This window comes from Pelodiscus sinensis, chromosome 5 (genome assembly GCF_049634645.1).
Source record: "Pelodiscus sinensis isolate JC-2024 chromosome 5, ASM4963464v1, whole genome shotgun sequence".
Lineage (NCBI taxonomy): Eukaryota > Metazoa > Chordata > Testudines > Trionychidae > Pelodiscus > Pelodiscus sinensis.
This window is the reverse complement of record NC_134715.1, coordinates 40,762,596-40,789,832: the sequence shown is the minus strand read 5'-3', so window position 1 is coordinate 40,789,832 and position 27,237 is coordinate 40,762,596. Positions and strand designations below refer to the sequence as shown.

Sequence of the window (27,237 nt, the reverse complement as noted above, 5' to 3'; positions counted from 1 at the left end):
CTATGTGAGCCCTGACCACCGCTTCAGAGGGCCGCCTGACCAACCAGTTGTTCAGGAAAGGGAAAAACTGAACCCTTCTACGACACAAATGCCACCACCACTGCCATGCATTTTGTAAACACCTTTGGTGCATCAAAGAAGCCGAAAGGGAACAGAGTATGCAAAACTGATAGTGGGAACTCTCCCCCCCCCCCCTTCTGTGAACTGGAAGCATGGCCACATGAAAATATGTCCCCTTCAGATCGAGGGCAGCATACTGTCTCACGAATCCAGTGAATGGATGATTGAGGCCAAGGATATCATATGGAATTTTAACTTCTTGAGGTGCTTGTTTAGTCTGCATAGATCCAAAATGGGCCGTAGCCAACCCTTGTCTTTGGGGAATAAGGAAATAACAGGAATAGAACCCAGTGTCCCTGAACTGTACAGGGACCTCCTCAACTGGTCCTACTTCGAGGAGTGTCTGCACCTCCTAACACAGGAGCCTCTTATGAGATAGGACCTTGAAAAGGGATGGGGCCAGAGAATGGGAAGGTGTGGTGGAAAGAAACTGAATTGAATATCCCATCATTACCGTGCCTAGAACCCACCTGTCAGATGCGACTCAGGTCCAGGCATGGTAAAAATGGGACAAGTGGTCCCCAAACATCGGGACAGGATCCGAGGAGGAGGCAGATACATTGCTCTTGGGTGCACCTTCAAAAGTTCTTCCTAGGATCTGGTGACTGCCTAGAAGACTGGGCCTGGTTATCAGTGCTGCCACTACCACTACCATTGACACTAAGGGGACATCAGCGACTTTGCCTACTACCCCGCCTATTCTGGTCCTGCCTCTGACAAGGAGGATAATATCTGAGGGTCAGAGTTGGCTTGAAATGCTTCCACTATGTTACAGATGTGTGAAGGGATAAGGGATCTTTCGGAAAAGGCTTTATTTTCCGAAAGATCCGCGTCTAGACTGGCGCTTTTTTCTGGCAAAGCGCCGAGCCGGAAAAAAGCGGCAGCCATTTTTATGCTAATGAAGCGGGGGAGATTTAGATCCCCGCTTCATTTGCAATTGCGATATGTCTAATCTGCATCCCTTTTACAAAAAAGGGATGCAGTCCAGACACAGCCCTAGAGCCAAGAGTTTTGCCTTATAACTATGCCTGTTGACATAGACCTGACCAGAATCTGTGACATCCAGAGCTGCCTGAATAGAGGTTTGGGAAATTACCCTCCCTTCCTCTATGAGGGATGCAAATTCAAACCTAGAATCTGACGGGAGGAGCTCTTTAAAATTTGTCCATGGTCACCTATGTATTAAAATTGTAGCGGACAACACGCTGCCTGTTGATTTGCCACCTTCAGCTGGAGACAACCGGATGAGTATACTTTCCTCCCCAACAGGTCCAAACTCTTAGAGTCCTTGGACTTGGGCCCTACTGACATTGGCATTCCTTAGCATTAGCTGCATCCATGACCAAGGTTCCCGGTTACAGGTGCGTATACTCGTACCCCTTCGAAGGGACAAAGTACCACTGCTCCACCCCTTTAGTGGTCAGGAGAATGGAAGTGGGTGGTCTGCCAAAGGGTTTTCCTGGTGGAGGAGAGGATCTGATAAAGGCTCCCCCTGTCCCCCCAAGACATGATGTCACTATAGGATCTGCATCCTGCACGACCTCATCTATTAGCAGGCCCATACTCTGGGCCATTTGCCTCAATAGGTCTTGATGCACCCTATTGTCCATAGGGGACAGCGATGTCACTGCCCCAATTACTGCCTCATCAGGTGACAAAGAGGAGGGGTCGCACAGCTCCCCTTCTTCCTGTTCCACCTCCAGTACCAGTACCTTGGGCACATGCCCTTTGACACCAGCACCTGAGTGCTGTGAAGCAGATGGTACCAGGTGCAGAGTCATCCCTGGAACCCAGTGCCGTTGGTCCTCCCCAGATTGGGAAGCCTGTGCATGTCCCTAGTGGGAGCTCGGTGCCAAACAGAACTCCACAGCAGGTATCTCCAACCCCAGCACAGTCTGAGACAACTGTATCCCTGCTGCGAGATCTTGACCCACAGTCACTGAAAGAGTGCCCCTACTGATCAAAGCAATAGAAACTGACCTGGAGCCACCAGCTTGCACCTGGTGGTAGGCCCAAGTGCTCCAGAACAGCCAATAGGGAGGACATTGTAGGGCCAACCCATCTCCTTTCTGGAGGAACCTGTGCTGAGCAGTGCCTCCTCTTGTACCAGTGGCCCTCCAGTTCCAACTCAGAAGTGGTTGTGGAATGCAGGGACCACCGAGGAGCTGTACTGCTCTGGTAGCTTGTGCACAGGTGTACGGTCACTGGAAGGACTGCACATTGTACAGAAGTCCTCCCCCACTGGAACAGGTGACAAAGGGAACCACCCCCACTGATCAACCAATGCCACCTGTGAGGACTCCACCTTGTACAGGAGCCCACACTGCAGCAGTCGAGAGGTCGTGAATCCCGGCTCCGCGACCAAAGCCAACTGGGAGGACTCCACCTGGAACAGGCGTCCTTACCAGATCGGCACCGAGGTGAATGATACAGAGGTGAAAGAGACCTTCATAACATTGGAGACTTGCTCCTTGACTGTACCAAGTCCGGTACTGGCAATGGTGCCGGCAGAACCACCAAAGACTCACAGGGAGACACTGAACGGTCAGACATTAGCTCAATCAGGTCTTGGACAGCCTCACACGTTTCAGGAACAGATGGCATTTCCACATCTCCCTTTTAGCTCTCCCGGGATGGGGAGTCCACTTGCACCAGACTCCATGGTACTGGAGGCAGCGCCAGAGTCAGTGCTACAGGGGCGGGTTGTTTCAAAGAGTGCTGCAACTCAGCATGCAACCCTTTAAGCCTCTTGGCTCGGGAAATAGTAGACTCGCCCCCTTTCCCACCTCTACTCCTTTTCCTGCACCAGAGAATGGGATCGCTGCCAAGAGCTAGGCTTCAGTAGACGGAAGTCCGGGGTGTCTTGTCCACCTCCTTCCTGAGAGCTGGCGCACACCGCATCAACAAAAGAGCACTGCTGCTTTTGGGCCAATGGCCTGCAGCGCCAGATGAAAATCCAGACAGACTTCTGTTAACAGATTTCAGAGGTGAAACTCTGTCTCTTCTAGTTCTTGACGTAAAGTTCTTACACTTGTCTGTTAAGTAGGCCACTCGCAAATACTTCAGGCAGAAGTAGTGCAGATCACCCATGGGCATAAACTTCACACACTGTCTGTATAGTCTGAAGCCAGGGAGCCAAGGCATGACCCTACCACGAAGGAGGAAAAAGAAACAGAGACCCCTGCTGCAAATTTAACTACTACTAAACACTTTAGAAAATAAACTATAAAGCAATTAGGCAAAGCCCGCTTACCCAAGACAGAGACACTAGCTCCGACAACTGTCGCTAGTGGTAAGAAGGAACTGAGGGAGGGGGCAGTCGGCAGGGTGCTATATACCTAGCCATACTGGTGCCACTCTAGGGGTTTCCCCTGCTAACCTAGGGTATCCTGCTAGGGAAAATTTTTCCAGCAACTGGCACACAGTGCACACACGGCCAAAATGGAATGCACATGAGCAACCACTCAAAGAAGAACGTAAGGGCTCCAATCTCAGCAAGCCCAGTTGCTGTGTTCTGGTCCATCTGCCCCATAACATGACTGAACGCGCCATTCCTTTGGCTAAAAGGTATAAGAGTATCTAAAATTTAAATTACCCATCTTCTAGGAAGCAACAGGAGGAATTCTTTCCGTATTACTCCACAATTTCCTGACAGGGGTGCATGTGCACTTATAGAAAAAGGGATATTCTGTTCCTTCCACTCCCTAGAATCTGCTCAATCCTCATTTTTTTTAGGTATTCCTCATGATTATCTCCAGTCCCAGCCTTTCCTCCTGATTTTAGTTCTCTCAAGCAGCAGCAAGTGAAGTTACAAAAATCATAAGTTTTATTACTGTCCCCAGTTGATGAGTCTGAATGACACTAGGAATGCTACTAACAAGACACTAGGAATGCTACTAACATCCGTGTTGTGTCAGCAAATTCACAAAGATAACATTGCTTCCATTTTCAAACCTTAAGGGACAGAAATTTTTCTTAATGAATGCTAACACTCCTTAAAAATTGAAGACTTGTGCCTTTCCCCATTCTCCTCCTTCCTCATAAAGAAAGCTCCTTATTTCTTCAATGGTGAATAAACCAAGTCCTACATTACTCCCATCTTTCCTCTAAAAAGAAAACAGATCAAGAATTAACCACAGGCAATATTTCAATTAGTTTTAATAGAAAAGAGTTCAGCCTAATGATTTAGTAACAACTGGTAAAACGGCAAGGAAATTTTAAGCATATTTTAAGTTAAGACATGAAACAATATATTAGATTTCTTCACCCTTACACTTATTTCACAATTCAACAGGATATGAGCAATTTAAAGATTGTGTAAATTCCTGTAAAGTAACAAGTTTAAATCTGTTTACCTGACTTTTTGCTGCATTTCCTATGGCCCGGGTTTTGGATCCTAGAGATACGCAAGCTCTAAACAACAACAGAAAGACAAATATTCAATTTTGATCGAAAATGTCAAAAAGATACTCTGGGGAAAAAAGTATAAACCCTAAAACTATCTAAAAACACTACTTTCAGAAGACCATTAACTGCTCCTTACAATTTTTTTAAAGAGTTCCAAAAAGTGTCACATTAACAGTTTGTATTATCAGAGATTATTTTCCTTCCGCCACCGTACAGGTTGGACCTGCCTAGTCCAACACCACTGGGACCAGAGCAGCCCCAAACAAAAAAATATGTTGGACCAAGGGAGCTCCCCTGCCACCAGCCCCCAAGCTCATCACTGGCTGCCAGCTGGCTACCCCTGCAGGTACTCTGCCCCTACCCTTCACCCCAAACCTGGCTGGGTTGCTCACCCAGCTGCTACTGGCTTCCTGGGTGGCCCAGGCTCTGGCTCCGGGGCCCCGTGCTCTATGGGGCTACTGCAGGCTTATGGCCCCGCACTGCTGCGAGCCTTCAGCCTGTGTCACATGCTGCCCCCAGCCCTGGCCGGCCCTCCAGCCCTTAGGTTCCTGGCCTCTCTGATGGTGCCTGAGCAGAGTGTGCTGGTTTTTGGAGGTGCAACCTGTAGATCATGGTTGAGAAAGATGCAGCCTAAGGGGCCAGATTTGGCCCGCCTAACTCTTTGATCAGGTCCGCAGACTTCATCTGGCTGCTTTCTATTTATATCCTGCTGCCCATATCACCGAATTTCCAGGAGGTGGCTTAGGCAGCATGATCCTATTTAAATGGGTCACAGCACTACCCCAGCATGGGTTGGTGCAGTGAGCCTTTTAAAAATCCATAGCAACCCCAGGGGGCTACCAGGCAATGCTACAGCAGTGGGGCCGGGAGCCACAAGCACTTTGCTGTGTTTTCACTTCAAAACCTCTGGCTTCAGACAACTCGAGGGGAGGCTAGACCATAGACCTGTTCCTTCTGCTCCAGGCTCTGCCCCTTCCAAGATGGAGGTGGAGCCAGCCCATGACCAGTACCAAAATTCATTGAGTGCCCCCTGCCCGCAAAAATTATTGCCCATCACTGATATAGATTAAGAGCAATTACAAAGATATGATGCTATTTTGGCACTGGAAAATTCAAAGAGGAAGAATATCAGACCCTATAACGACTGGCAGAGTTAAGTTTCAAAATGCATAAAGACCTGGAAGTTTGATAAATGCAAGGAAAGGTGTCAAGAAGGATTGTAACAAAATACTCTTCACAAAGCACCTTATACTACAGTTAAAAAAAAAACCCAAGTCAATCTACCAACTAATATCAAAAGCACACTTGTAACTATATGTCGTGATCATGAGGGTTAGCTAGCAGCCTGGGGAATAAGGGGTTAACTACATCCCTTACCTAGCCAGGTGGAGTGGCCAATAGGAATGTAGGTAGGAATTTCAAACTGGCACAAAGGAATTTTGGGGGTTTCCTTCCTTTGTTCTGGGGGCAGTTCTCTCCAGCTATTGAGGGGGACAGACACTCTGTCTCTCTCCAATGAAAGACTGTTTCTTCACTTTCTGTAAATAGATAACCTAGATAAATTCGTTAGGTTTCATTGTTTTATGGTTTAGGTATGGGATCTGCTGTCTGTGCACTTTTAAACAATGTTTTGGCTTTTCTTTATAACTAAGTTCTAGGTCCATGGAGTTTCTCCATGAGTATATTATTTGTTACTTTTCCATCTAGTTACAGTAAACATCACATAATCTGGCACTTTTAGGACCCAGGGGGTGCCGGATTATCAAATACGTCGGACTATCGGAAGGGGGGGCTATGAGGGACCTGGGGTGGGGTGGGAGAGGGAATGGGGGGGGCGGCGCTGAGGGATCAACCCAGCAGCACCTCAGCTGCTCTGCCCCAGGCATCCCCAAGTCAGCCACTACTGAAACTGTCCTGCAGCACCAAGGGGCAGCGCTACGGGACCAACCCAGCACCCCAGCTGCTCTGTCCCGGGCGCCCCAAGTCTGGAAAGCCAAGGGCAGAGCAGCTCCAATTGTCCGGCTGCCTGGAGCACTTCTGGGTTCCAGGTGGTGCTGGACTAGCAGGAGTGCCGGACCACTGGATGCCGGACAACTGGAGTTTTACTGTATTATGCTTGCAACAAGAATAGTGTGGGAATAATAAAAGTCTTCTCTTTTCCTTTTATTAACCTGGTATTGGTTAATGGTGGTGTCCTGCTTTTTACTTTAGGGGTGAGATTTTCCCAAATGGTCTCTCCTCTGATTTCTTTATTAATTTAGGTGGTGGCAGCGGAAATTTTATTCTGAAAATCTAGGTTTTAAGATTTTGGGGGGAAGTTTTATACTAAATCCTGGTAGATAAGGTTTTGGGGTACACTTGCTGGTCCCCACTTCTGCATTTATCGTGCCAGAGTGGGGAAGGAGCCATGACACTATGTCATAAAGATATCCATGTCACAGAACCTATGCAGTAATCCATATAAAGTTCTGATTTTCCTGCTTCAGTTGTGGATGTGCTCGAAGTTGATGTCCAACACTTCATGCATTAGTAATAAAAATATAGTCTGTTCCACCACATATTTTAATGTGCATTTTTAATATTTAGTTCATAGAAATCTATGAATGAGAAGTGCTATAAGTGCTTTCCAAAGCAAGTAAATATCAGATCTCTAATTTGCAGGAGGGGAAACTGGCACAGAGTTTGCCCAAGTTCACCCAGCATGGCAGCATCAATACTAAAGTATCACTGGAATTTCTAAGCATTATAGACAAGTTTTCTAATTCAAACGTGTTGCAGGAAACCCAAGAAAATTCCTTATTGTATCTTGTTCTAACACACAGAAAGAGAAAATGATCACAAAACTAAAGCAAATGGTACAAATGATCATGACTTGATCACATATCACTGTGCAAGCAGAATGAAAACCAGACCAACATTAGAGATATACGTGCACCACGTTAATAGGGCTAATCTCAGAAAGTTGAAAAGAATTGTGAGAAATCAGCTAAGGAAGAATTTAAAATCAGAAAAATGTGAATGATAATTGGAAATCATTAAACACTCCCGAGAAGCTCAAAAAGCCATAATCCCAAAAGAAGGCGGCAGTGGTAGTTAAAAATTAACCTGGTTTAGAGGTGAAGTGAAAGCAAATCATAGATATGCACACAAACACAGATCTAAAAACAGGTGACCATTAAAAATTAATATAAAAAGAAGTTTGGAACTGCAGAAAATTGACATGGGAAGCCAAAGACATAAGGAGGAATCTACAACCAGAAAAGCTAAGGAGTTTTAAATATACAAGGAACAAAAAGCACCCCAACAACGGTATTGCTCTATTACTTGATGAAGTAGTAGAGGTTTCGATATTTCATATGAGAAAAAAATTGTTCAATATTTCTGTTCAATATTTGGAAAAAACAGTCTCACCATACAGTGTTGATAACTCTTACCATTCCACTTGTATTAGTGACTGTTAAAAGAAGTTGCTCAACTCAGATGTGTTTTAAATCAACAAGTCCAGATAACTTACATCCAAGGCTTTTAAAAGAGCTGACCAAGGAGTCGGTCAGCTCTTTCAATAAGTCTTCAAACCTTGAGTACATTTCAGAAGACTGTGCCAGTAGGTCTCCCAGCCTGAGTTCAATCCCAGGCAAAATGATGGAGCTACAAATATGGGTCTCATTTAAAAATGAATTAAAAGAGAAGGCTATTAATGAAAATCAACATGGGTTTACGGAAAACATTTGTCAAACCACGTTGGGCTTTTTAAAAAAAAACAAAAAAAACAAGATCATAAGTTTGGTTGAAAAATAAACCAGTGTTTACGCTACTCAGAATTCTGCAAGGTATTTGATTTGATATGACAGGACACACATTACATGAATTAAAAGCCGTCTGACAGATGGGATTCAAAATGTAACTGCCAAATGGAGAAGCATCATTGAAGCGGCATTTCCAGTGGGGGTCCTGCAAGGATCGGTTCTTGGCCCTATGCTTTTAACATTTTTATCAGTGACCTAAGAAGAAAAAAAATAAAATCATCACTGAAAGTTTGCAGATGACAGAAAAACTGCAGGTATAGTAAATAATGAAGAAAATAGGTCACTGACTTAGAGCCATCTGGATTGCTTAGCAAACTGGGTGCAGTCAAACTACACTTTAATACAGCTAAAAGTAAATGTATATATTTAGGAACAAAGAATGCAGGCCATACTTACAGGATAAGGGTACTCTATCCTAGAAAGAGGAGTCTCTGAAAAAGATTTGGGGGTTGTGAGGAATGAACAGCAGAACAGGAGTTCCCAGTGTGATCCTGTGGCTAAATGTGATCCTGAGATGCATCAAAAGGAGAATCTCAAGTAGAAGTAGAGAGGTTATTTTCCCTCTGTATTTGGCATAGGTACAACTCCTGCCTGGAATGCTGTGTCAGTTCTGGTGCCCACAATTCAGTACAAATTGGAGAGGTTTCAGAGAAGAGCCACCAGAATGATTAAAGGATTAGAAAACATTCCTGATAAGCTAAACAGATTGAGTTCCTTGAATCTGTCACCTAATGAAAAGGTTACGGGGTAACCTGATTACAGACTATAAGTATCTCCATTGAGAACAAATATTTACTAACAGGTCCAGAGAAATTAAAAGTGAAAGACTACCCAAAGCAAGTAATTAACCATTCGAACAATTCATTAAGAGTTGACAGATTCTTTATCACGGACAATTTTTAAACCAACACTAGATGTTTTTCTCAAAGATATGCCGTGTGTTGTACAGGAGGTCAAACTAGATGGTCATAATGATCCTTTCTAGCCTTGAAATCTATGAATAACCAGGTTTCAGAATCCCAATCTAATCCTTTAATGCCGCGTTTCTCAAACTGGGGGTCGCGGTATCAAAGTTTGAGAACCCCTGCTTTCATGTCTATGAGTTTCATTCTTATAGTTTACCTCAAGGCACCCGTAGGCTCTCTCTCAAAGTGGAGAACTATCATTTAGTGACTATATCCAGCACTCTTCCAATACAAAAGAGTGTATTAAATACATAATATTTCAGCCCAGACAAAATCCTGAAGTACATTCTATGTACAGCACTAATTTTCATTGTTTATAAATCAAACAGTTTATCTTTTAGATAAAGCTCCTCGTGGAAGCCTAATCCGAACTAGCTACTCCGTGCCGCGTGTAGCCGCGCGGCATGGGGTTCGAACTGCCGGCATTTAAAAATGGCGCCGGCCGGCTTTATGCAAATGAAGCCCGGGAAATTCAAATCCCGGGCTTCATTTGCAAGTGCGGTATGCCTACATTACCCTCCTAGTTCGAATTAGGAGGGTAGCGTAGACATACCCTTAGAGATTAGTCAACTATTCTATAGTCCCCAGGGGCAGGGCAGGGCTGGCAACCAGTGCAGTCCGGCTTCACTCATTAGGAGCCCTCTGCTACCCAATACTGCTGCTTCTGTATCAGAGGCAGCAACATGGGATGCCAGGCAGGAGCCAATTTGCAAGGGAAGCCAGTATAAAAATGACTTCCCATGCAAACTGGCTGACTGCCACCCATCCATAGTCCCTGCAAACCAAGGCTGCTGGTGGAGAGGAGGGGAAGGAGAAAGGCTTCTGTGAAGCAGTCTCTGGCCACCACAAGACAGAGACTGCCCTAGCAGCAGTCCCTGCCCACTGGGACCACTTGTGGACAGGGGCTGCTCCGCGGCAGCCTCCCCTGCTCCCTCCTCCTCCGCAGCCTCTGTCCGCAGAGCTCAGACTGTGGACAGGGGCTGCTGCCACTCTGTGCTGCCAGGGGCGTCCCACCAGTCTTTAGCTTCCTAACCCTATCAGTATTTAGCTTCCTTCCCCCATAAAACGCACCACTTCTTCCTGGTGGAGCTAGGGCCACCACAGACAGAGGCTGTTTTGCAGCAGACTCCCCTGCCCCCACTGCTGTTACCTATGATAGAAGCAGTAGTACCGGGGGGCACAGCGGAGACAGTGCTGGGGGGGAGGAGGAAGGGGATGCAAGTAGATGATTATATTAACCGATAAGCCTAGGCTTGTTAACTACTTGCTTTAATCATTACCTCAGGCCTTCTGATCAGCAACAACAGAATTAGCCTTATTAATTTTGTCAATTTTATACTCTGCTTGCTAGGAAAGCCATCAGCACAAACTGGTTTCAGAGAGACAGCAGTGTTAGTCTGTTTCAGGGAAAACAAGGAGTCCGGTGGCACTTTAAAAGACTAGCGAATTTATTAAGGTATTAGAGCATAAACTTTTGTGAGCTATAATTTACTTCCTTAGATGCTGAAGAGAAAAACAAGAAGAAAAAGAGAGGTAAGTGTGTGACAAGGGCATTAATTAAACAGAATGGATGAGGCTTATTTATCTCCCACAGTCATGTGCTGAGAGTAGCAGAATGGGAAATTACCTATTATAATGCAAGAAGCACTTCATGAGTTTGTCTAGATCTTGGGTCAGCATGTCAAATTTGCATATGAATTCCAGCTCAGCAGTTTCTCTCTGAAGTTTGTTTTTGAAGTTGTTCTGAGAAGGGCAGCATGCATGTCTGAAACTGTGTGCCCAGGCAGGTTAGTGCTTCCCCACTGACTTTTGGATGTTGCCATTCTTAATGTCTGATTTGTGTCTATTTATTCTTGTGTAGAGATAGTCCAGTTTGTCTGATGTACATGGCAAAGGGAGCATTGGCATATGATAATTATCTATTACATTAGTAGATGTGCATGCAAATTAGTCTTTAATGGTATGGCTAATGTGGTTAGGTCCTGTGATGGTGTCACTCAGGTAGATTGTTGTCAGCTCTGTCTGCCCGAGTTTGTTGCAGGGATAGGTTGTTGGATTCCTGTTTCTGTTGTGGAGTGTGAACTTGGTTGTATTTGCTTAAAAGGAAAACCATAACATGTTTTATAAGGGTATCTTTGCAACTACCATATTTTCCGGCGTATAAGGTGACTGGGCTTATAAGACGACCCCCTAATTTTTTAGTTAAAAGATAGGGTTTCGTCTTATAGCCCAGCGCCCCTCCGCCTCCTTTGGTCCCGGTGTCCCTGGTCTGCTGGAGATGGTCCCCAGCAGACCAGAGGCACCGGGAGCAAAGCCGCAGCAGCGGCGGGGTCCCGCGCCTCTGAGGATTTGCCAGAGCAAAGCCTCAGAAGCGCGGCACCCCGCCGCCGCTTCGGCTTTGCTCCTGGTGCCTCTGGTCTGCTGGGGACCGTCTCCAGCAGACTAGGGACACCGGGAGCAAAGCCTCTGAGGACGCCTCGGCAGCGGGACAGCCCCGGCGCACCTGGGCTGCCCCACCGCCGGAGCCCCTCTGCGGCTTTGCAAAGCCTCGGGGGAAGCCGGCGGCAGGGCATCCCAGGCGCACCTGAGCTACCCCGCCGCCGGAGCCCCTCCGCGGCTTTGCAAAGCCTCGGGGGAAGCCGGCGGCGGGGCCCCTCCGCGGCTTTGCAAAGCCTCGGGGGAAGCTGGCGGCGGGGCAGCCCAGGCGCGCCTGGGCTGCCCCGCCGCCTGTATAACCGGCGTATAAGACGACCCCCGATTTTTGGGGCATGTTTTTTAACATCAAAAGTCGTCTTGTACGCCGGTATATACGGTAATAGGGCTACAGACTTGATAAAATCAAAAGTCAGATTGGAGGGAGGGGTCAAACAGGGTTCCACAGGGACCCTGTTAATATCTTTATTAATGACAGGGTGGATAAAAATCAGTGATGTTTTTATTTAAATCAGACTATAATTTTTTTTAAAATAACAATTTCTCCTTTAAATATAACAGTTACATTTAAATCTCATCACAAACACGATATACCTACCCTTACAGTCTCATAAAAATAAATCGCTAGCTCTCGTCTGTCCAGCCTCACAACCAGCTCTTGCTTCTTGAGAATTCTGGGTTTTCAATTTTTGTTTCTCAGCAGACTAAAAAGTAACATGTGCAAAGACACAAGTGGATAGGATTGTTTTTGTTCTGTGCTTTGCAGTGGTAGACCTCGGCCAAGCATGACAGAGGTGTTAATGAAGGTATTCTCTTAAAGTTGGAGAAACAATATATAGAAAAGGACGGAGGAAGCATAGAAAGGAATAGTGGAGTGAACTGGAAAGAAAAAGGGAAGACACATCCAGCACACAAAGGTTCCTATATTCCCCACACACTTTTGCCACAGAAAAACTTTAATGGCTTCTGGGAGTAAGAGCTCCTCCCCTCCCCCAAATCCAGGAATACTTGGAAGAAATTTCTTTACCTGGGTTAAAAAGGAAAATGTGCCAGTGTAAATAGTCCAAGAAGGATATGCAGGACTTAGATGCAAGGGCAAGCAATGTAAGTTCATAAAAACAAACAAAAAAGCAGTCATGTAGCACTTTAAAGACTAACAAAATGGTGTATTAGGTAATGAGCTTTCGTGGGGCAGACCCACTTCTTCATATCATATTCTTATTCTATACCCCTCTGTTATATAACGGTCACGCCAATTCACTTTTAGAATATGATCTGAAAAAGTGGGTCTGCCCCACGAAAGCTCATCACCTAATACACTACCTTGTCAGTCTAAAAAGTGCTACTTTTTTTGCTTTACCAAGATCAGACTAACACAGCTACCTCTCTGTAAGTTCATAAGGAAAATTGCTTATTGGGAGAATATCATATGGATAGGTCTGAAGGAGAATATGGATCGACTGGTTAGCAACTTAAATACTTTACTTTGAAATGCATCATTCTTGAAGACTCTATGCCTTTTAGCCATGGCATCCATTAAACTGGCTACCGCTATAGTGAACTAGCCACACTTAACTGGCTAAATAGCCACATGTGGCTAGCATGTTGGACACCACGTCCTTTTAAGATAAAACGTAACTTAAATGAATTCCCGAGCATTTCGCTATGTTGGTAGAAAAAAGTTTAGCTAATGTTTATGGCTTTTTAAAATTAGTTAACTAGGTTTAGAAGAATCTATCACCCAACCAAACAATACAGAAAGCTGCAGTAAGCAAAATCTAGAGTTGCGAGTTGCTTCTGTGTGTCATTTTCTTCTATTACGCAATACATGCCCCTTTATTTTGGAACATCATGGCCACAGACCACAATAATGATTCCATAAGTCTAAGGATGTTAAGTAGGGTGTAACTGACTAATCGAATAGTCAATGAATTTTTACATCAACTATTTGAGTAGTTGATAGAGCAACAATACCCCTTTGAAAAGCTGCAGCAGCATTTCAAAGGGACAATGCCGCACGGAGTCCAGGGTCAGCTGGGGACCCCGGGCTCGAAGCAGCACTGTCGCTTTGAAATACAGGCAGTCCCCGGGTTACGTACAAGATAGGGACTGTAGTGTTTGTTCTTACGTCGAATTTGTATGTAAGTCAGAACTGGCGTCCAGATTCAGCCGCTGTTGAAACTGACCAGCGGCTGACTACAGGAAGCCCGAGGCAGAGCTGCTCTGTCCCGAGCTTCCTGGAATCAGCCGCTGATCAGTTTCAACAGCGGCTGAATCTGGTCGCCTGGGACAGAGCAGCTGGGGCGCTGCTGGGTAGGTCCCCGCAGCGCTGCGCCTCGGCGCTACGGGAACCAACCCGGCAGCACCCCAGCTGCTCTACCCCAGGTGTTCCCAAGTCAGCCCTGCTGAAACTGACCAGCGGTTGATTCCAGGAAGCCCGGGGTAGAGCAGCTCTGCTTGGGCTTCCTGTAGTCAGCCGCTGGTCAGTTTCAACAGCGGCTGACTTGGGGACGCCCGAGGCAGAGCAGCTGGGGTGCTGCCAGGTTGGTCCAGTAGCGCCCAGGAGCGGCGCTGCGGGACCAACCTGGCAGCGCCCCAGCTGCTCTACCCCAGTTGTCGGCGAGAAAAGCCTGGTCTGCTGGGGGGGGGGGGGGGGGGGCAGGGGCGCACTAGCTACCGCGCCACCTCCCCCCCCCCCCCCAGCAGACCAGGCTTTTCTCGCCGCAGAGGACGCGGGCGGCCCTGCCACCCGCGTCCTTCGCCGCGAGAAAAGCCACTCCGTGTCTCCCTAGTCTGCTGGGAGGGGGGCAGCAGACCAGGGAGACACGGAGCAAAGCAGCGGAGGACGCAGGCGGCGGGACCGGCGCGCCTCGGTGGTCCCGCCACCCGCGTCTCCCTGGTCTGCTGGGGGGAGGGGGGGGCGCAGCTAGTGCTCCCCCCCCCCCCCCCCCCCCAGCAGACCAGGCTTTTTTCGTTGCGGAGGACGCAGATGGTCCCGCTGCCCGCATCCTCCGCGGCGAGAAAAGCCGCTCCGCGTCTCCCTGGTCTGCTGTGGGGGCCACCCCAGCAGACCAGGGAGATGCGGAGCAAAGCCGCAGAGGACGCGGGCGGCGGGACCGCCGAGATGCGCCTCAGTCCCGCCGCCCGCGTCCTCCGAGGCGAGAAAAGCCGCTCCGTGTCTCCCTGGTCTGCTGGGGGGCGCCCCCCAGCAGACCAGGAAGACACGGAGCGGCTTTTCTCGCCTCGGAGGACGCGGGCGGTGGGACTGTGGCGCATCTGGGCGGTCCTGCACCCCCGTCCTCCGCGGCGAGAAAATCCCCGTTCGTATGTAGGGATTCGACGTAAGTCGGATCCACGTAACTCGGGGACTGCCTGTACTGCGAGGAGCCTAGCATCAGGCTCCTTGTGGCATTTCAAAGCAGCAGTGCTGCTTGGAGACTGGGATCAAGTGCCTCTTTGAAGTATCTCCTCTCTTCTCCCCATCCCTTGTGGCCTCTAATAGAGACAGCAAAGGGAGAGGGGGAAGTGACTAGTCGACTATCCGATAAGCAAGTATATTTGCTTATCGGATACTCAACTAGTCCTTAAAACCCTTACATAAGTTTATTCCTGAGTTTACTTCAGCAAAACTCAGCTTTCCCAAAGGAATCCCATCCTATCCTTGCTTTCTCAAAAAAAACCAGAAGAGTCAGTGAGTTCAACAGAGCTTACTCCAAAATTAAGTGCAGTCTAAGTACAGTCACAGTCTTAGCTTTTTTGGTCATTTGAAATCAGATCTGCATCCTTACTAAAAATATTAATGATTAACTGAACAACAGAGTGAGAAGGACTTAGGACAACTATTCAAAATCATTTTTGAATTTTGTTTCAGGATCCCATTTTAGCATAAGACACCATCTATCTGCAACAACTTCAGAGTCATCCATTGGTACTTTTAGCAGCAGTGCTGCAATCAAACATACAAATTGTCAGTAGCAAGCAAAATTTTTGATTATCTAGTAAAACCACCACCATGGATGGGTTTCTGATACCACAATAAACTTAGCAATCTTCATCTATGCCACAAATTATCCTTTTTTGCATTGCTAACAATAAACACTTCACTGACATGGCTGAATCCTTACAACCAGACTGCATACCACCTAGCAGAGCAGACATTGGTGGAAGGTCTCTAGATAGGGTGTATGAATAGAACTTGCACAGGTTGCAAGAAATGCCAAGAGGAAATTTGCCAGTTTAAGCTATGATGGATGGAGCAGTGTACACAATGATCCAGTAATATGTAATTGTGTGAAAACAGAAGATGGGGTTGTATATCTTTCAAAAATGATACATTGGGAAATGCTCACACAAGTGAATATTTAAAAATGTGGCAATGAAAGCTGAAATAAATTGAACAAAAATTCAGCTGTGGTGTGCAGTTTTGTCTCAGACAATGCTACAAACATGGAAACAATTATTAGAGCCCTGAAAATCCATAGATATCTGCGGGTATCTGCATCCACAGATATGGATGTGATCTCCATGACTAGTTTTTGCAGATACAGATGCAGATCCAAACTGCTCAGAAGATGAGAAGATACTAAAAAGAAACAGAAGACTATTTCTTCACGTATGGCTGCAGTGCCAATGCTTTCTTCAGCCAGAGGCTTAACATCTTCTCCAGGAAGAGAAGATAATGTTGCAGTAGCAAAATACTTCATTAACAACCATTTCCCTTCAGTGAAACTGAAGCAATCAAGATTCAAACTAATTGTCCTTTATGATTTTCAATAGAATTGTGTGTTTGATTATTTTGAGCAATTTATTAAGAACAGCCTACTTTCATACAACTTTGCAAAGAAAACCATCATTAAATAAATGGAAAAAATCTTACCCAAACCATCTACCATTGGATTTAAGAGGAATGTAGAAGATATGCTCAGTATACTGAAACCTATATCCATAGCCTTAAACTTCAGAGAAACTGCTGCTTCATTGCTGATGCTGTTGAAATTTGGACAGTCCTTCAAAAGACACTGACAAAAGAAATCTCACCAGACAGTTCAATTGCAGGCAACAAAGAAATGAATAGATCATTTTCCTGCAAAATTCTCAATTCTATATATAAAGACACCTAAGTTCTGAAGAAGATGCTGCTGCCATGCATGGGCATCTCAAAAATCACGTCTCAGTTATGCCAGTCATAATGCGATTTAGGACTATAATGAAACCATTTAATGAGTACAAGTTTCTTGATGATGTTGTGAACAAAGTCACTCCTCTGAGCTGGTGAAAATCATTAGGCAAGCACCCTGAAACCGTTACTGAGCCAACTTTTTACAGCAGTAGCTTCCTTGGCAGAGAGAATATTTTCATCATTTGGTATTAGATGCTCAAACCTAGGAACTTAAAAAAGCCGGAACACTCATTTCTGTTTCAGTCTATCAATCAAAATGACCATGGGAGTGTGAAAGAGGAGAGCTAATTGTATAAGTTTTAGGAATACTAGACATTTAGTGTTGTGATGACTTGTGTGATAGAGTTAATAAAAATTGAAAAATAAAAAGGGCAGCCATCAGTCAGCAGTTCAGAAGACTGCCACAACTGCAATGTGAAACAGTTATTTAATATTTAGTTTAATAAAATGTAAGTGTGTGATTTAGTTCTTACCATACCTAATGGTAATTCTGGTGCACACAAAAAAAATCCTAGTTCCTTACTGAAAATTTTGTAAACTAAAGAAAGAATGGTCTTATCAGACAATACATTGTAGTATATGCTTCAATGTTAACATCTCAGATTCATTAACCAGTATGTTTCGCTATTTAGCATTTTATTTTTTAATAAGCTATAGGCTGTGTGTGTATAAATAGATATTGGACAAAATAAAACATTTAATTCCAGAAAATGAAATAAAATACTATACTCAATACAGATGTCTCTTGGAAGAAAAATACTTTAGTTGCTATTTATGGGCCTGGAATCTTTTTATAAATGAGCATGCATTACTCAAGTAGTACAGTTTGAGCCTTTTACATGAATTCCTAATTTCTAGTAGAACATTAAGAGAGGGGGTGGGGATGGGTGGGGGTGTGCTCTCTTAGTTGTATACCATAGAAACAGAGGCGGCCAATCTCCACCTTCTCTTACAGGTCCTGTGATTGCCCCCGCCCTCTCAGAAAGCTTGATGTTTCATAGCTAGGAAAGGACGCAGCAGAACAAGTAGAAACAGGATTGGGAAGGGGGGGGCGGGGGCACTCCTCAGGTAACCCTCTTTTGTCGGCCTTCAAACAATGTCCTCTTACACCTCCCCAAGTCCCTCATAGCCACCCCCCTCATCTGTTCTTATTGGAAAAGCTTCTGAACACTACAAAGGACTGCAATATGAATTGAGCATAAACCCATCTGTGTAAATTAGATTTTCACTGATCAAACCCAAGTATCAGAGGGCAGAAATTTCACAGGATCTCAAAAAAGGCCTCCCAACAACCACCTATAAAACGGGTACCTGTCACTTCTAAGGCACCAGAGAGAATAACCAAGAGATAGCACACTTAACCCAACCCTTCCTCTACCTTTAGCCTGCCAGAGACGTGGGAGGCAAAAGACAAGGGAGCAGAGGAAGAGACTAGGAACATGAAGGAAAAGAGATGAATGAGCAGGACTTAAGCCTCTCACTGATATCGCGCTACTCTGGCAGATCCCTGGCCCAGACACACGTACCCGCCAGCAGCTGCCACTACCCGCCTGCCCGCGTCTCGGCTCCGCTACCCCAAGCCCTAAAGGCTGCGAGCGCCCTGTCCCAAGCCCGGGGGCAAGAGACGTTCTGCCCGGCGGGTGAAACGAGCGGGCAACAGCGCGCGGGGCTTCTCAGAGAGACGTCGGGCACCCCTGCGGAGCACGCTGAAGCGCCCTACCCTCCGGCCAGGGGTGCACCGAGCCGGGGAAGGGAAAGAGGGCCGGTACTCTCGGGGTGCAGTGGGCAGAGGCTGAGGGCCTGGTACCCACGAGAGGGGCCGGTACCCTTGCGGTGCAGTGCGCAGAGGTTGGGGGGGGGGGGAGCTGCTACCCGCTAGAAGGGCCGGTACGACCCGAGTGCAGTGCGCAGGGGCTGGGGGGCTGGTACCCCCATGGGGGGTCCGGTACCCTTGGGGTGCAGTGCGCAAGGGCTGGGGGGCCGGTACCCACGGGGGGGCCGGTACCCTTGGGGTGCAGTGCGCAGGGGCTGGTACCCACGGGGGGGCCCGGTACCCTTGGGGTGCAGTGCGCAGGGGCCGGTACCCGCGGGGGGGGGCCGGTACCATTGGGGTGCAGTGCGCAGGGACGGGGGGGCTGGTACCCACGGGGGGGGCCCGGTACCATTGGGGTGCAGTGCGCAGGGCCTGGGGGGGCCGGTACCCTTGGGGTGCAGTGCGCAGGGGCTGGAGGCCGGTGCACCGACACTCACGGGGTGCAGCGGTCGCTGTACTCATTGGCGATGGTCTCGATGCCGCCGCTTCTCGCTACCGCGACGTAGCAGTTGAGGAAGCCCAAGTCGATGCCGACCACAGACATGGCTGCGCCCGGTGCTTTCCGCTCCCCGCGGGCCTGTCGCTGCGCTCCCGTCTACCCGCACCGGCTCCCGGTTCCTACCCGTCACGCTCCCCACTGCAGAGCACCAGCCACCAACCGGCAGTTACTCTCCGCCGCGCAAGCGCGCTGCTCCTTCCAGCGAGGACTGCGCGAGACCCGGCGGCCCTTCGGCAGTTTCCGGAAAGGCTCGGGCTGAGTTCGAGAAAGATCTGGAAAGGGAGCGTTTGTCTACGCGCGCCACCTCGTGGCCGCTCATAAATGCTGCTGCTGCTCGCCCGCCCCGCGCGCCTGCTTAAAGGGACAGCACCCAAAATAAAGGGGCTGTTCTGCCAGTGATTTTGCAATTCTGTACAGGGCAGGGAGGTCCTCTATAAAATCTCCTGCTGTTAGGGGGTGAAGTTAACTTAAATGTCTTACAGGTATTTTCCTGTTGCATCCCCAAGATAAGAAGAAGGGGGGGGGGGGGGAAGTTGATAGGACAGTGCTTGTCATAAATTAAAGTGTGGGGTGGAGTACAGGGGTCTCATGGCAGGAGGCTGGGGCATGTGGGGGTCACTCAAGGACCAAGGGGTGGGGGTTAGGATGCAGGAATTAAGGCAGTGGATTGGGAGGTATGGGGGCTTAGGGCAGAGGCTACGGGATGCAGGAGTCAAGGCTAGGGATGTAATAGTATAGTCCATTCACTGATAAGCAAAAGTTTATAGGTTAATGCTATAGACTACATGCATTTCCATTAAATTTTTTAGCAGGCTGGCCAGGAGCCCAGCTAAATTCCAGCTTGCACTGGGTCCTGGATTTACCTCCGCTGCGGCTCTGCATTTAAAGTGTATTAGGAGCCAGGTGGGCAGGCAGCCCAGCACAGTTCTGGCTTGTTCCAGGGCCAGGAGCTCAGCCCCATCCCTCCAGACAGGGGCATCCTGGGGAATATAAAATAGCCGACTAACCGATAAGAATTCATAAGGTTAATCGACTATTCAATTGACCAATATTTAACATCCCTATTCAAGGCATGGTGCGGGGGTCTCAGTACAAGGGTATGGAGGGCATGGGGTGCAGCAGTCAGAGCAGAGGTTTGGGAGAGGTGTGAGGCTAGGGCTGAGAGTGCAGCCACTGTGCTGGGACACGAGATGCCCAGGGATGGCCAGGACAGCTGGAATTGTGCTGTTCAGCTGCTAGATCCCCAAGGCTAGGGATAGCAGGGATTGCACTACCTGGCCATTTGATAACTGAGCAGGCTGGACCAAAGCCCCATCCCCAGCCAGTCTCTTACCAGTGGTGCCACACAGTGGTTGGGGAGACTGGTACCCGTGAGTCATAGCTTACTTTAATCTTTGGTTTGTGTATTTTTGAGTCATAGCTAGGGCTCCCTTGCGAAAGTTACAATTCCATGACAACCATCAGCAAAAGTAACTTAACATTTCTTACAAGTACTGTCCTGTTGCCAGCCGGGTCCCTTCCAGGAGCTCAGCCAGCTCTTGCTAGAGTGGTGCATCAGGGCATACCCGCTTACTTTCATTTCTGATGGCAACCTCTGTTATGTGTACAGCAGCCAGTGTGGCTGGTCCCAGGGTTGCCCAAGCAGCTGTTCAGGTAGCCCCAAAGACAGCCACATCAGCCACTGCTGCAGAAGCAGGAGAACTGGAGGCAACCATCTCTGTGTTCCTGAAAAGGGCAAGGCCTCAGGTCAGAAGGGGTAGGGCTGAGAGCAGCCAGCCCTTAGTGTCGCCTGGAGTGCACTGGGCCCCCGTGACTTCAACAGCTCTTAGAGCCACCTAAGGCTCTGGCAGTGATTTAAAGGGCCAAGGGTGCAGGCCCTTTAACCAAGTGGCAGTGGCCAAGAGCCATGGGCCCTTTTGAACAACTGGCTCATGGGGGCAACTTCCCCCTTTGAGCCCTTCCCCTGTCAGCAGGCCTGTGCAGCATCTCTGTAGCAAACTACTGCTCCAGTGGCCCCAAATCTTCCAACTCCCAGCAGCAGCCCCCTCCCTCCCAGTCACTCCTCCAAACAACAGCACTACTGGCTCACCCTTCAGCAGTAGCCTTCCCAAGATTTAGTAGGGGTGGTTATAAGTCATGGTCAGGTCAGGGGCCATGAATTTTTATTGCCTCTGACCTGTCCATGCGTTTTTCTAAAAATACACATGACTAAATCATAGCCTTAGTCAAAGCATGAAGCGCTGGGGTAGGGGCTGCCAGCTGCTAGCAGTTTATTGGGAAGGGATGGTATATGGTGTATGTATTAAAGCCCCAGCTCCTGAAGTCATGTGATTATGGGAGTTGCTCAGTTCTCTTTGCCCCCAAGATTGCAGAGGAAAGATTGAAAATGTGACATCCCAAAAGCTCAAACTCCAGGAAGCAAATGTAAAGAATCCAACATTTATTCCTTTTTTAAAATCTCGTGATTTTTTTTTAGTTGACTCATGATTTTTGAACAGTTGGCACTGGCAATATCTATGTATTAATTGTTTAACATTATAATTGTGTATACATGATAATCTAGACTATTCTGTATTTTTGGCTAACTTTATGGCCATGATCCTCCAACAGTGTGAGCAATGGGGCAGGGAGTGTTATGTGCCACTGGTATAGAACTTAATATTTATATATGTGAAAATGTAAAACAATTAAATGTAATGATATAATTAAATAATTATTTATTGCAACATAATTAATATAATTATTACAATCCAGTATAATTACTGTTAATCAAAAATATGATTGTGATTTTCTGTGTCATCATTAATTATGATTAATGTATAAGTTCACACTATATAACCACTTTTTATCTCAAGATCTCAAAGTGTTTATCCATTGTCAAGTCAGTTTAGATTTGCAATATTCTTGCAAAGTAGATAGTACAATAGTTAAGTAGTCCCTACTTTACCAATGAGACACAAAGAGGTTATGTGCCCAAACCTGTAAGGTACTGAGTGAGCCCCTCCTGTAAGATTTAGAGCATTCTCATATACAGCCAAAGACAATGAGACTTCAGGAATCGCAGCCCATTTCAGGATAGAGTGTTTCAGGCTATAGTTCTGACTGAGAAAAGCATGTCTGTAAATGCTTTGCTGAATCAGGCTCTAATTCCTGCTCACCATACTCACACTAGTGATTCACTTCAGTTAATCTGTCTGTGAAAAAAAAAATCAGGGAAGCAGAATTTAGCTTTTATAGAGATAGGTATAAAAATAAAACAAAAATCTGAGCACCGTGCATTCAGCAGCTGGAACCAATTTAAATTACATAAGCAGTGGTTCACACACCATTTCAGACTGCATCATAAAAAATCCTATCATGGATATGCGTGTAACCATCATCACTGTATAGGTATTATAGAAGACTTACCGGGCTTTGCCTGGGTCTGGCCCAAGGTGGGGGTGGGACCCCGGCTGCTGGCTTCTCCCTGGGTTGGCCTGGAGCAGAGTATGGAGACACACACCCTGTCTGTCAGCTTCTTCCAGGTGCCATCTGGGGAAGAGAGGGGGAGGGAGATCATGCACCCCAGCCACCAGCCTTACCCTGGGATTGTTCTGGGTCAACGGGGGCCATACAGGACTCCCACTGGTGCTTTCTAGTCCTGACGTGGGTGGGGGGCTGCGGAGGCCACCCTCCCAGCAGGCCTGGGCTAGGCGCAGTAGATCAACGCAACTGCCAACAGCTATTTCCCAGTGATGCCAGGGTGTTGGATGCTGCTAGCCAGTGGCTTCTTGCTGGGGTGTTTTCTGCCTCACTTTGGTCATTCCACAGTGTAACTCCCTCTGACCAGAGCCCTCCCTTTCCATTTTATGAGAAACAATCAAATTCCAGACACATCCCATTGTCCTGACACAATCAAACCCCGACCTTGCTTTAAGTTAGGATAAGAGGAAGCTGCATACCAAATGTAGTGGTCTCAGCTTTTAAGAGGCATTCTTGAACAAACAGACTCACAGACAGACACACGTTTCTAAAATATATAGATAGATATGTCCACTAATCTGCCTTATACTGTAGGAATCCTCATTCTCTAATGATGAGTGGGTTTCCATAAATATTGGTTTGGTTGTCCATTTTGTTGAGACTTCACACAATTCATTCAGTTGTATTGATGGTTTTGTTTTGTTGAGATCTGTGCCATTAAATTCATACCATGTTTGAGCACTACATTTACTTGGTCATTACATTTGGTCATATAACAACACATTTGGTTCACTTTCCCTGAAAAATATGCAAAGCTATTTGTAGTCTTGATGCATTTCAATGCCAAAACTGTTACTTCCTTCTTTGTTATTTTCTTTTTTAAATTAGAGAGTGGGAGTCTGCCTATCCCAGAATGTTTGGATATCTAGTGAAAGTTGTTTTGAACTACCAAATAATTATTGTAAAAGAGAATTTATACAATTTTATTCTGAGGAAGCTAATAAGAATGCCATTTAAGATTGTCTATTCTGCAGTGTGGTAATTAAGAACTCTAACTTACTTCACATATGCTACTGAAGAGTCATTAGATGATAGCAATTTTTGGATACTGCAGTTCATTGACATAGGTGACATGAAAGAATCTATATACCATGACCAAACCTCTAATGCATCATCAGTCGTTTCACAAAAAGCAAATATAGGCTTATCTTACAATATCTTACAATAAATTACCAGTATTGGCAATGTGAATCACAAACTCACATCATAAAATTGTTCAGGTACAAGTGTTGTGAGAAAGCTGTTGTTATTAACAATCTGTGTTGTATATAGAAAATAAGAATGGAAATTTGCACCAGAGTTATATATCTTCACCATAATGACAGGACAGTGCTAAAAGACCTCCACATCATTTAAAACCTTAACTGGATACTTGTAAAATATTTCTTTCTTTGGAGGGTCATTGTTAATGTGACTCCTGAAAGTAACATGTTACACAAATTTGCTGTCTCTTCTCTGGAATTGTTTAAATTATTTACATCAGAAATGAAGATAAAAAAAATGGACATAGTATAAATTTTTAAACTAATGGGAGGAATCCCATATCATTTTAAGTTTCCTGCATAGACATTTTCATGGTTCTTCATTTTGGATTTTTTTAACACATTGCATCCCACAGTGATCCTGGTCCAGCCTGGCCAGAGCAGCCCCTGCCTGTGCAGGGCAAGGGGTGGCGCGCTCCAGTCTGCCCTCCTCCATTTTATCCTTCACAACATCCCATGGCAATGAGGCACACAGATTGACTATGCATTGTATGAAGAAGTACATACTTATGTTTGTATTAAACCTGCTGCCTATTAATTTAATTAGGCAACTCCCAGTTCTTGTGTTACATGGTAGAGTGAATAGCACTTCCTTACTCACTTTCTTCACACCATTCATTATTTTATAGATCTCTATCATATCCCTCTCAGTTGTCTCTTTTCTAAATTGAACAGTCCCATTCTTTTTAATCTCTTCTCATATGAAAGCTGTTCCATACCACTAATCCCTTGTGTTTCGACTGCGCAGGAACTGGGCGGTGAGCACTCCCCTGCCCTGAGGCTGGTGGCTGCGCTGGAACCTGGGGCAATGACTGGTTTATTCCGCACCCACCCCCGCCCCCCGCACCGTAAATATACCCCCAGCAAATATACCCTTGGCACAGAAAAGTCTTGTATACCCCGCGGGTTATATTCGTACGCAGGGTATACAAGATTTTTTTTTTTACTCAAATAGAAAAAACTGCAGGGTATATTCGGGTGTGGGATATATTTGGATGCAGGATATATTCGCTAAATTATGGTACTTTGACTTCAGCTATGCAGTTAACGTAGCTGAAGTTGCATATCTTAATTCGACCTTATCCCATAGCGTAGACATACCCTTAGAGACATGTTAGAAAAGTAATCAAATAGTAATTAGGGCCATTTCATGTTAGACTGGCTAGAACTTTGAAATGAAAACCTATAGGCTATGTCTACACTGGCATGATTTTCCGAAAATGCTTTTAACGGAAAAGTTTTCCGTTAAAAGCATTTTCGGAAAAGCGCATCTAGATTGAAAGGATGCTTTTCCGCAAAAGCACTTTTTGCGGAAAAGCGTCCATGGCCGATCTGGACGCGGTTTTCTGCAAAAAAGCCCCGATGGCCTTTTTCACGATCGGGGCTTTTTTGCGGAAAACAGTACTATGCTGTCTACACTGGCCCTTTTGCGCAAAAGTATTTCGGAAAAAGACTTTTGCCCAAACGGGAGCAGCATAGTTTTTCCGGAAAAGCACTGATGATTTTACATGAGATCGACAGTGCTTTTCCAGAAATTCAAGCGGCCAGTGTAGACAGCTGGCAAGTTTTTCTGAAAAAGCAGATGATTTTGCGGAAAAACTTGCCAGTCTAGACACAACCATATTGTTAGAGAATTAGAGGTGATACTAATTGTATGTGTTTACTTATACTATGTTAGAGGTTATCTAAGTAAACAGGCAGTTCCTATCTATCGCTATATGTTGGAGTCAGATTGTACCAAATTTACAGCCACAAAAAAAAGGGGCACAGACCATACAATCTAGTCTGTCACTGTGATGACTCTGCTCATTTGAGGAAGTGGGCTTTGCCCACGAAAACCCATGATACTATCTATCTATCTATTGTTGGTCTCAAAGATGTACACAGTGTAAATATTCTCACTGTTTTATAACCAAAAGGTAGTTTTTGGAGAGCAAATGTGCCAGTGTACACAAGCCCTAAGAAAGGACTTTTGGCTAAGTCCTTTTCCTTGCAATTTCAGACTAAGGAGGGGTCCACCTTTCTTATATTTGCATATGCATGAAATATGTTGCAACAGCAAGATTTCAGCACTCAGCATTGTGTGAGATTATCACTATGACAGTCTGGTTTATTTGATTTTGCCATTTCTAATGAGCAGTTTTCTCTTCTTACTACAATGACTGTTCTTATTTCACCATCCCTGAATCACCTTTTTTTGCCTGCATCTCCATTGATAAGAGCATTGTAATTCATAGCTGTGGCATCATTTTATATGTATTTTATTGTTTTAAATTCCAGTGGTATTTGGAACATGTCATAAGTAACTATATTGCATCAAAACCAAATCAACTTGCTCTGATCCACCTATGTGTACAGCTCTAAAAAGATCGAGATAATGCGCAGAAGAAAAGTGATGTGCTTCTGGGAGACAACCTTGCTTTCCCAAAAACAATGATGCAGTGATCAGATAAAGTAAAATAGTTCTAGTTTACTTACAAGAAACCTGAGTTTTCTGCATATGTTATTTCCATACATCATCACTTTTGGTCACATGATATATCATGTGTATTCAGAACCACAAAAATTCATAAAGCTTGTTACCGGAGGAGATACAGTTCTACAAATGTTTCCTTTCCTTTAAAGAAAAAGTAGAATTCAGTACAAAAATTCATCTTGTTAATACAGTGTAATAGATAGGTGATATTCATCCTTATTGAGGCAGAAAGGTGCAATTCATCCACAGTAGAGAACTTATAGTATTTCCAGTTGACGAATTGAAGAGAATGAAACTATCCATTTGCTTAAAGTCAGACATGAACTGACATGCTTTGTGGCCCCAGGCCATACAGTCAGACATTAATTATAACGTCATATGCAGTCATACACAATCAACTCATGTGCAACAGGGAGTTACTCTTGCAGAAATAATCATAACTTTCAATTTCTAAATCTCTTTGAATTTAAATTGTAAATCAGAATGTTGCATTAACATATTTTGCATTGACTCAGTTGTATTCTGATGCTGCTGTTTCCTGCAGATAAAGAAAGCCTAACAGCTACATGGATGGAATTATTTTCATGAGCTGCAAAATAAACACTTGGGCCAAAATCATCATCTTAAGATTCACATGCAGAGAGGTCTTCTGAGGGTATATCTACGCTACAGAGTGATTTAGGAAAAACGGCCATTTTTCTGGAAAAAACTCACATCCACACTGCAATCATGTTCTTTTGAAAAAAAATCGAAAG

The 27,237-nt window shown here is 45.7% G+C and overlaps 1 protein-coding gene across 3 annotated transcripts in view; it reads right to left on the bottom strand.

Moving 5' to 3' along the window:
* HSPA4L (heat shock protein family A (Hsp70) member 4 like) overlaps nucleotides 1–19,474 on the bottom strand; it is an 80,573-nt gene extending 61,099 nt beyond the window's left edge. Inside the window, exons 1-2 of one of the 3 annotated variants that reach the window (XM_075929870.1) lie at nucleotides 19,161–19,472; nucleotides 4,476–4,533 (exon numbers count right to left, since the gene is read on the bottom strand). In XM_075929870.1, coding sequence (XP_075785985.1) covers nucleotides 4,476–4,533; nucleotides 19,161–19,267 — 165 coding nt within the window. In that variant the 5' untranslated portion in view covers nucleotides 19,268–19,472. Of the gene's footprint in view, nucleotides 1–4,475; nucleotides 4,534–19,160 lie in introns of all 3 variants that reach the window. The other 2 variants (XM_075929871.1, XM_075929873.1) reach the window with 2 other exon arrangements.
* Nucleotides 19,475–27,237: the final 7,763 nt, after the last annotated feature.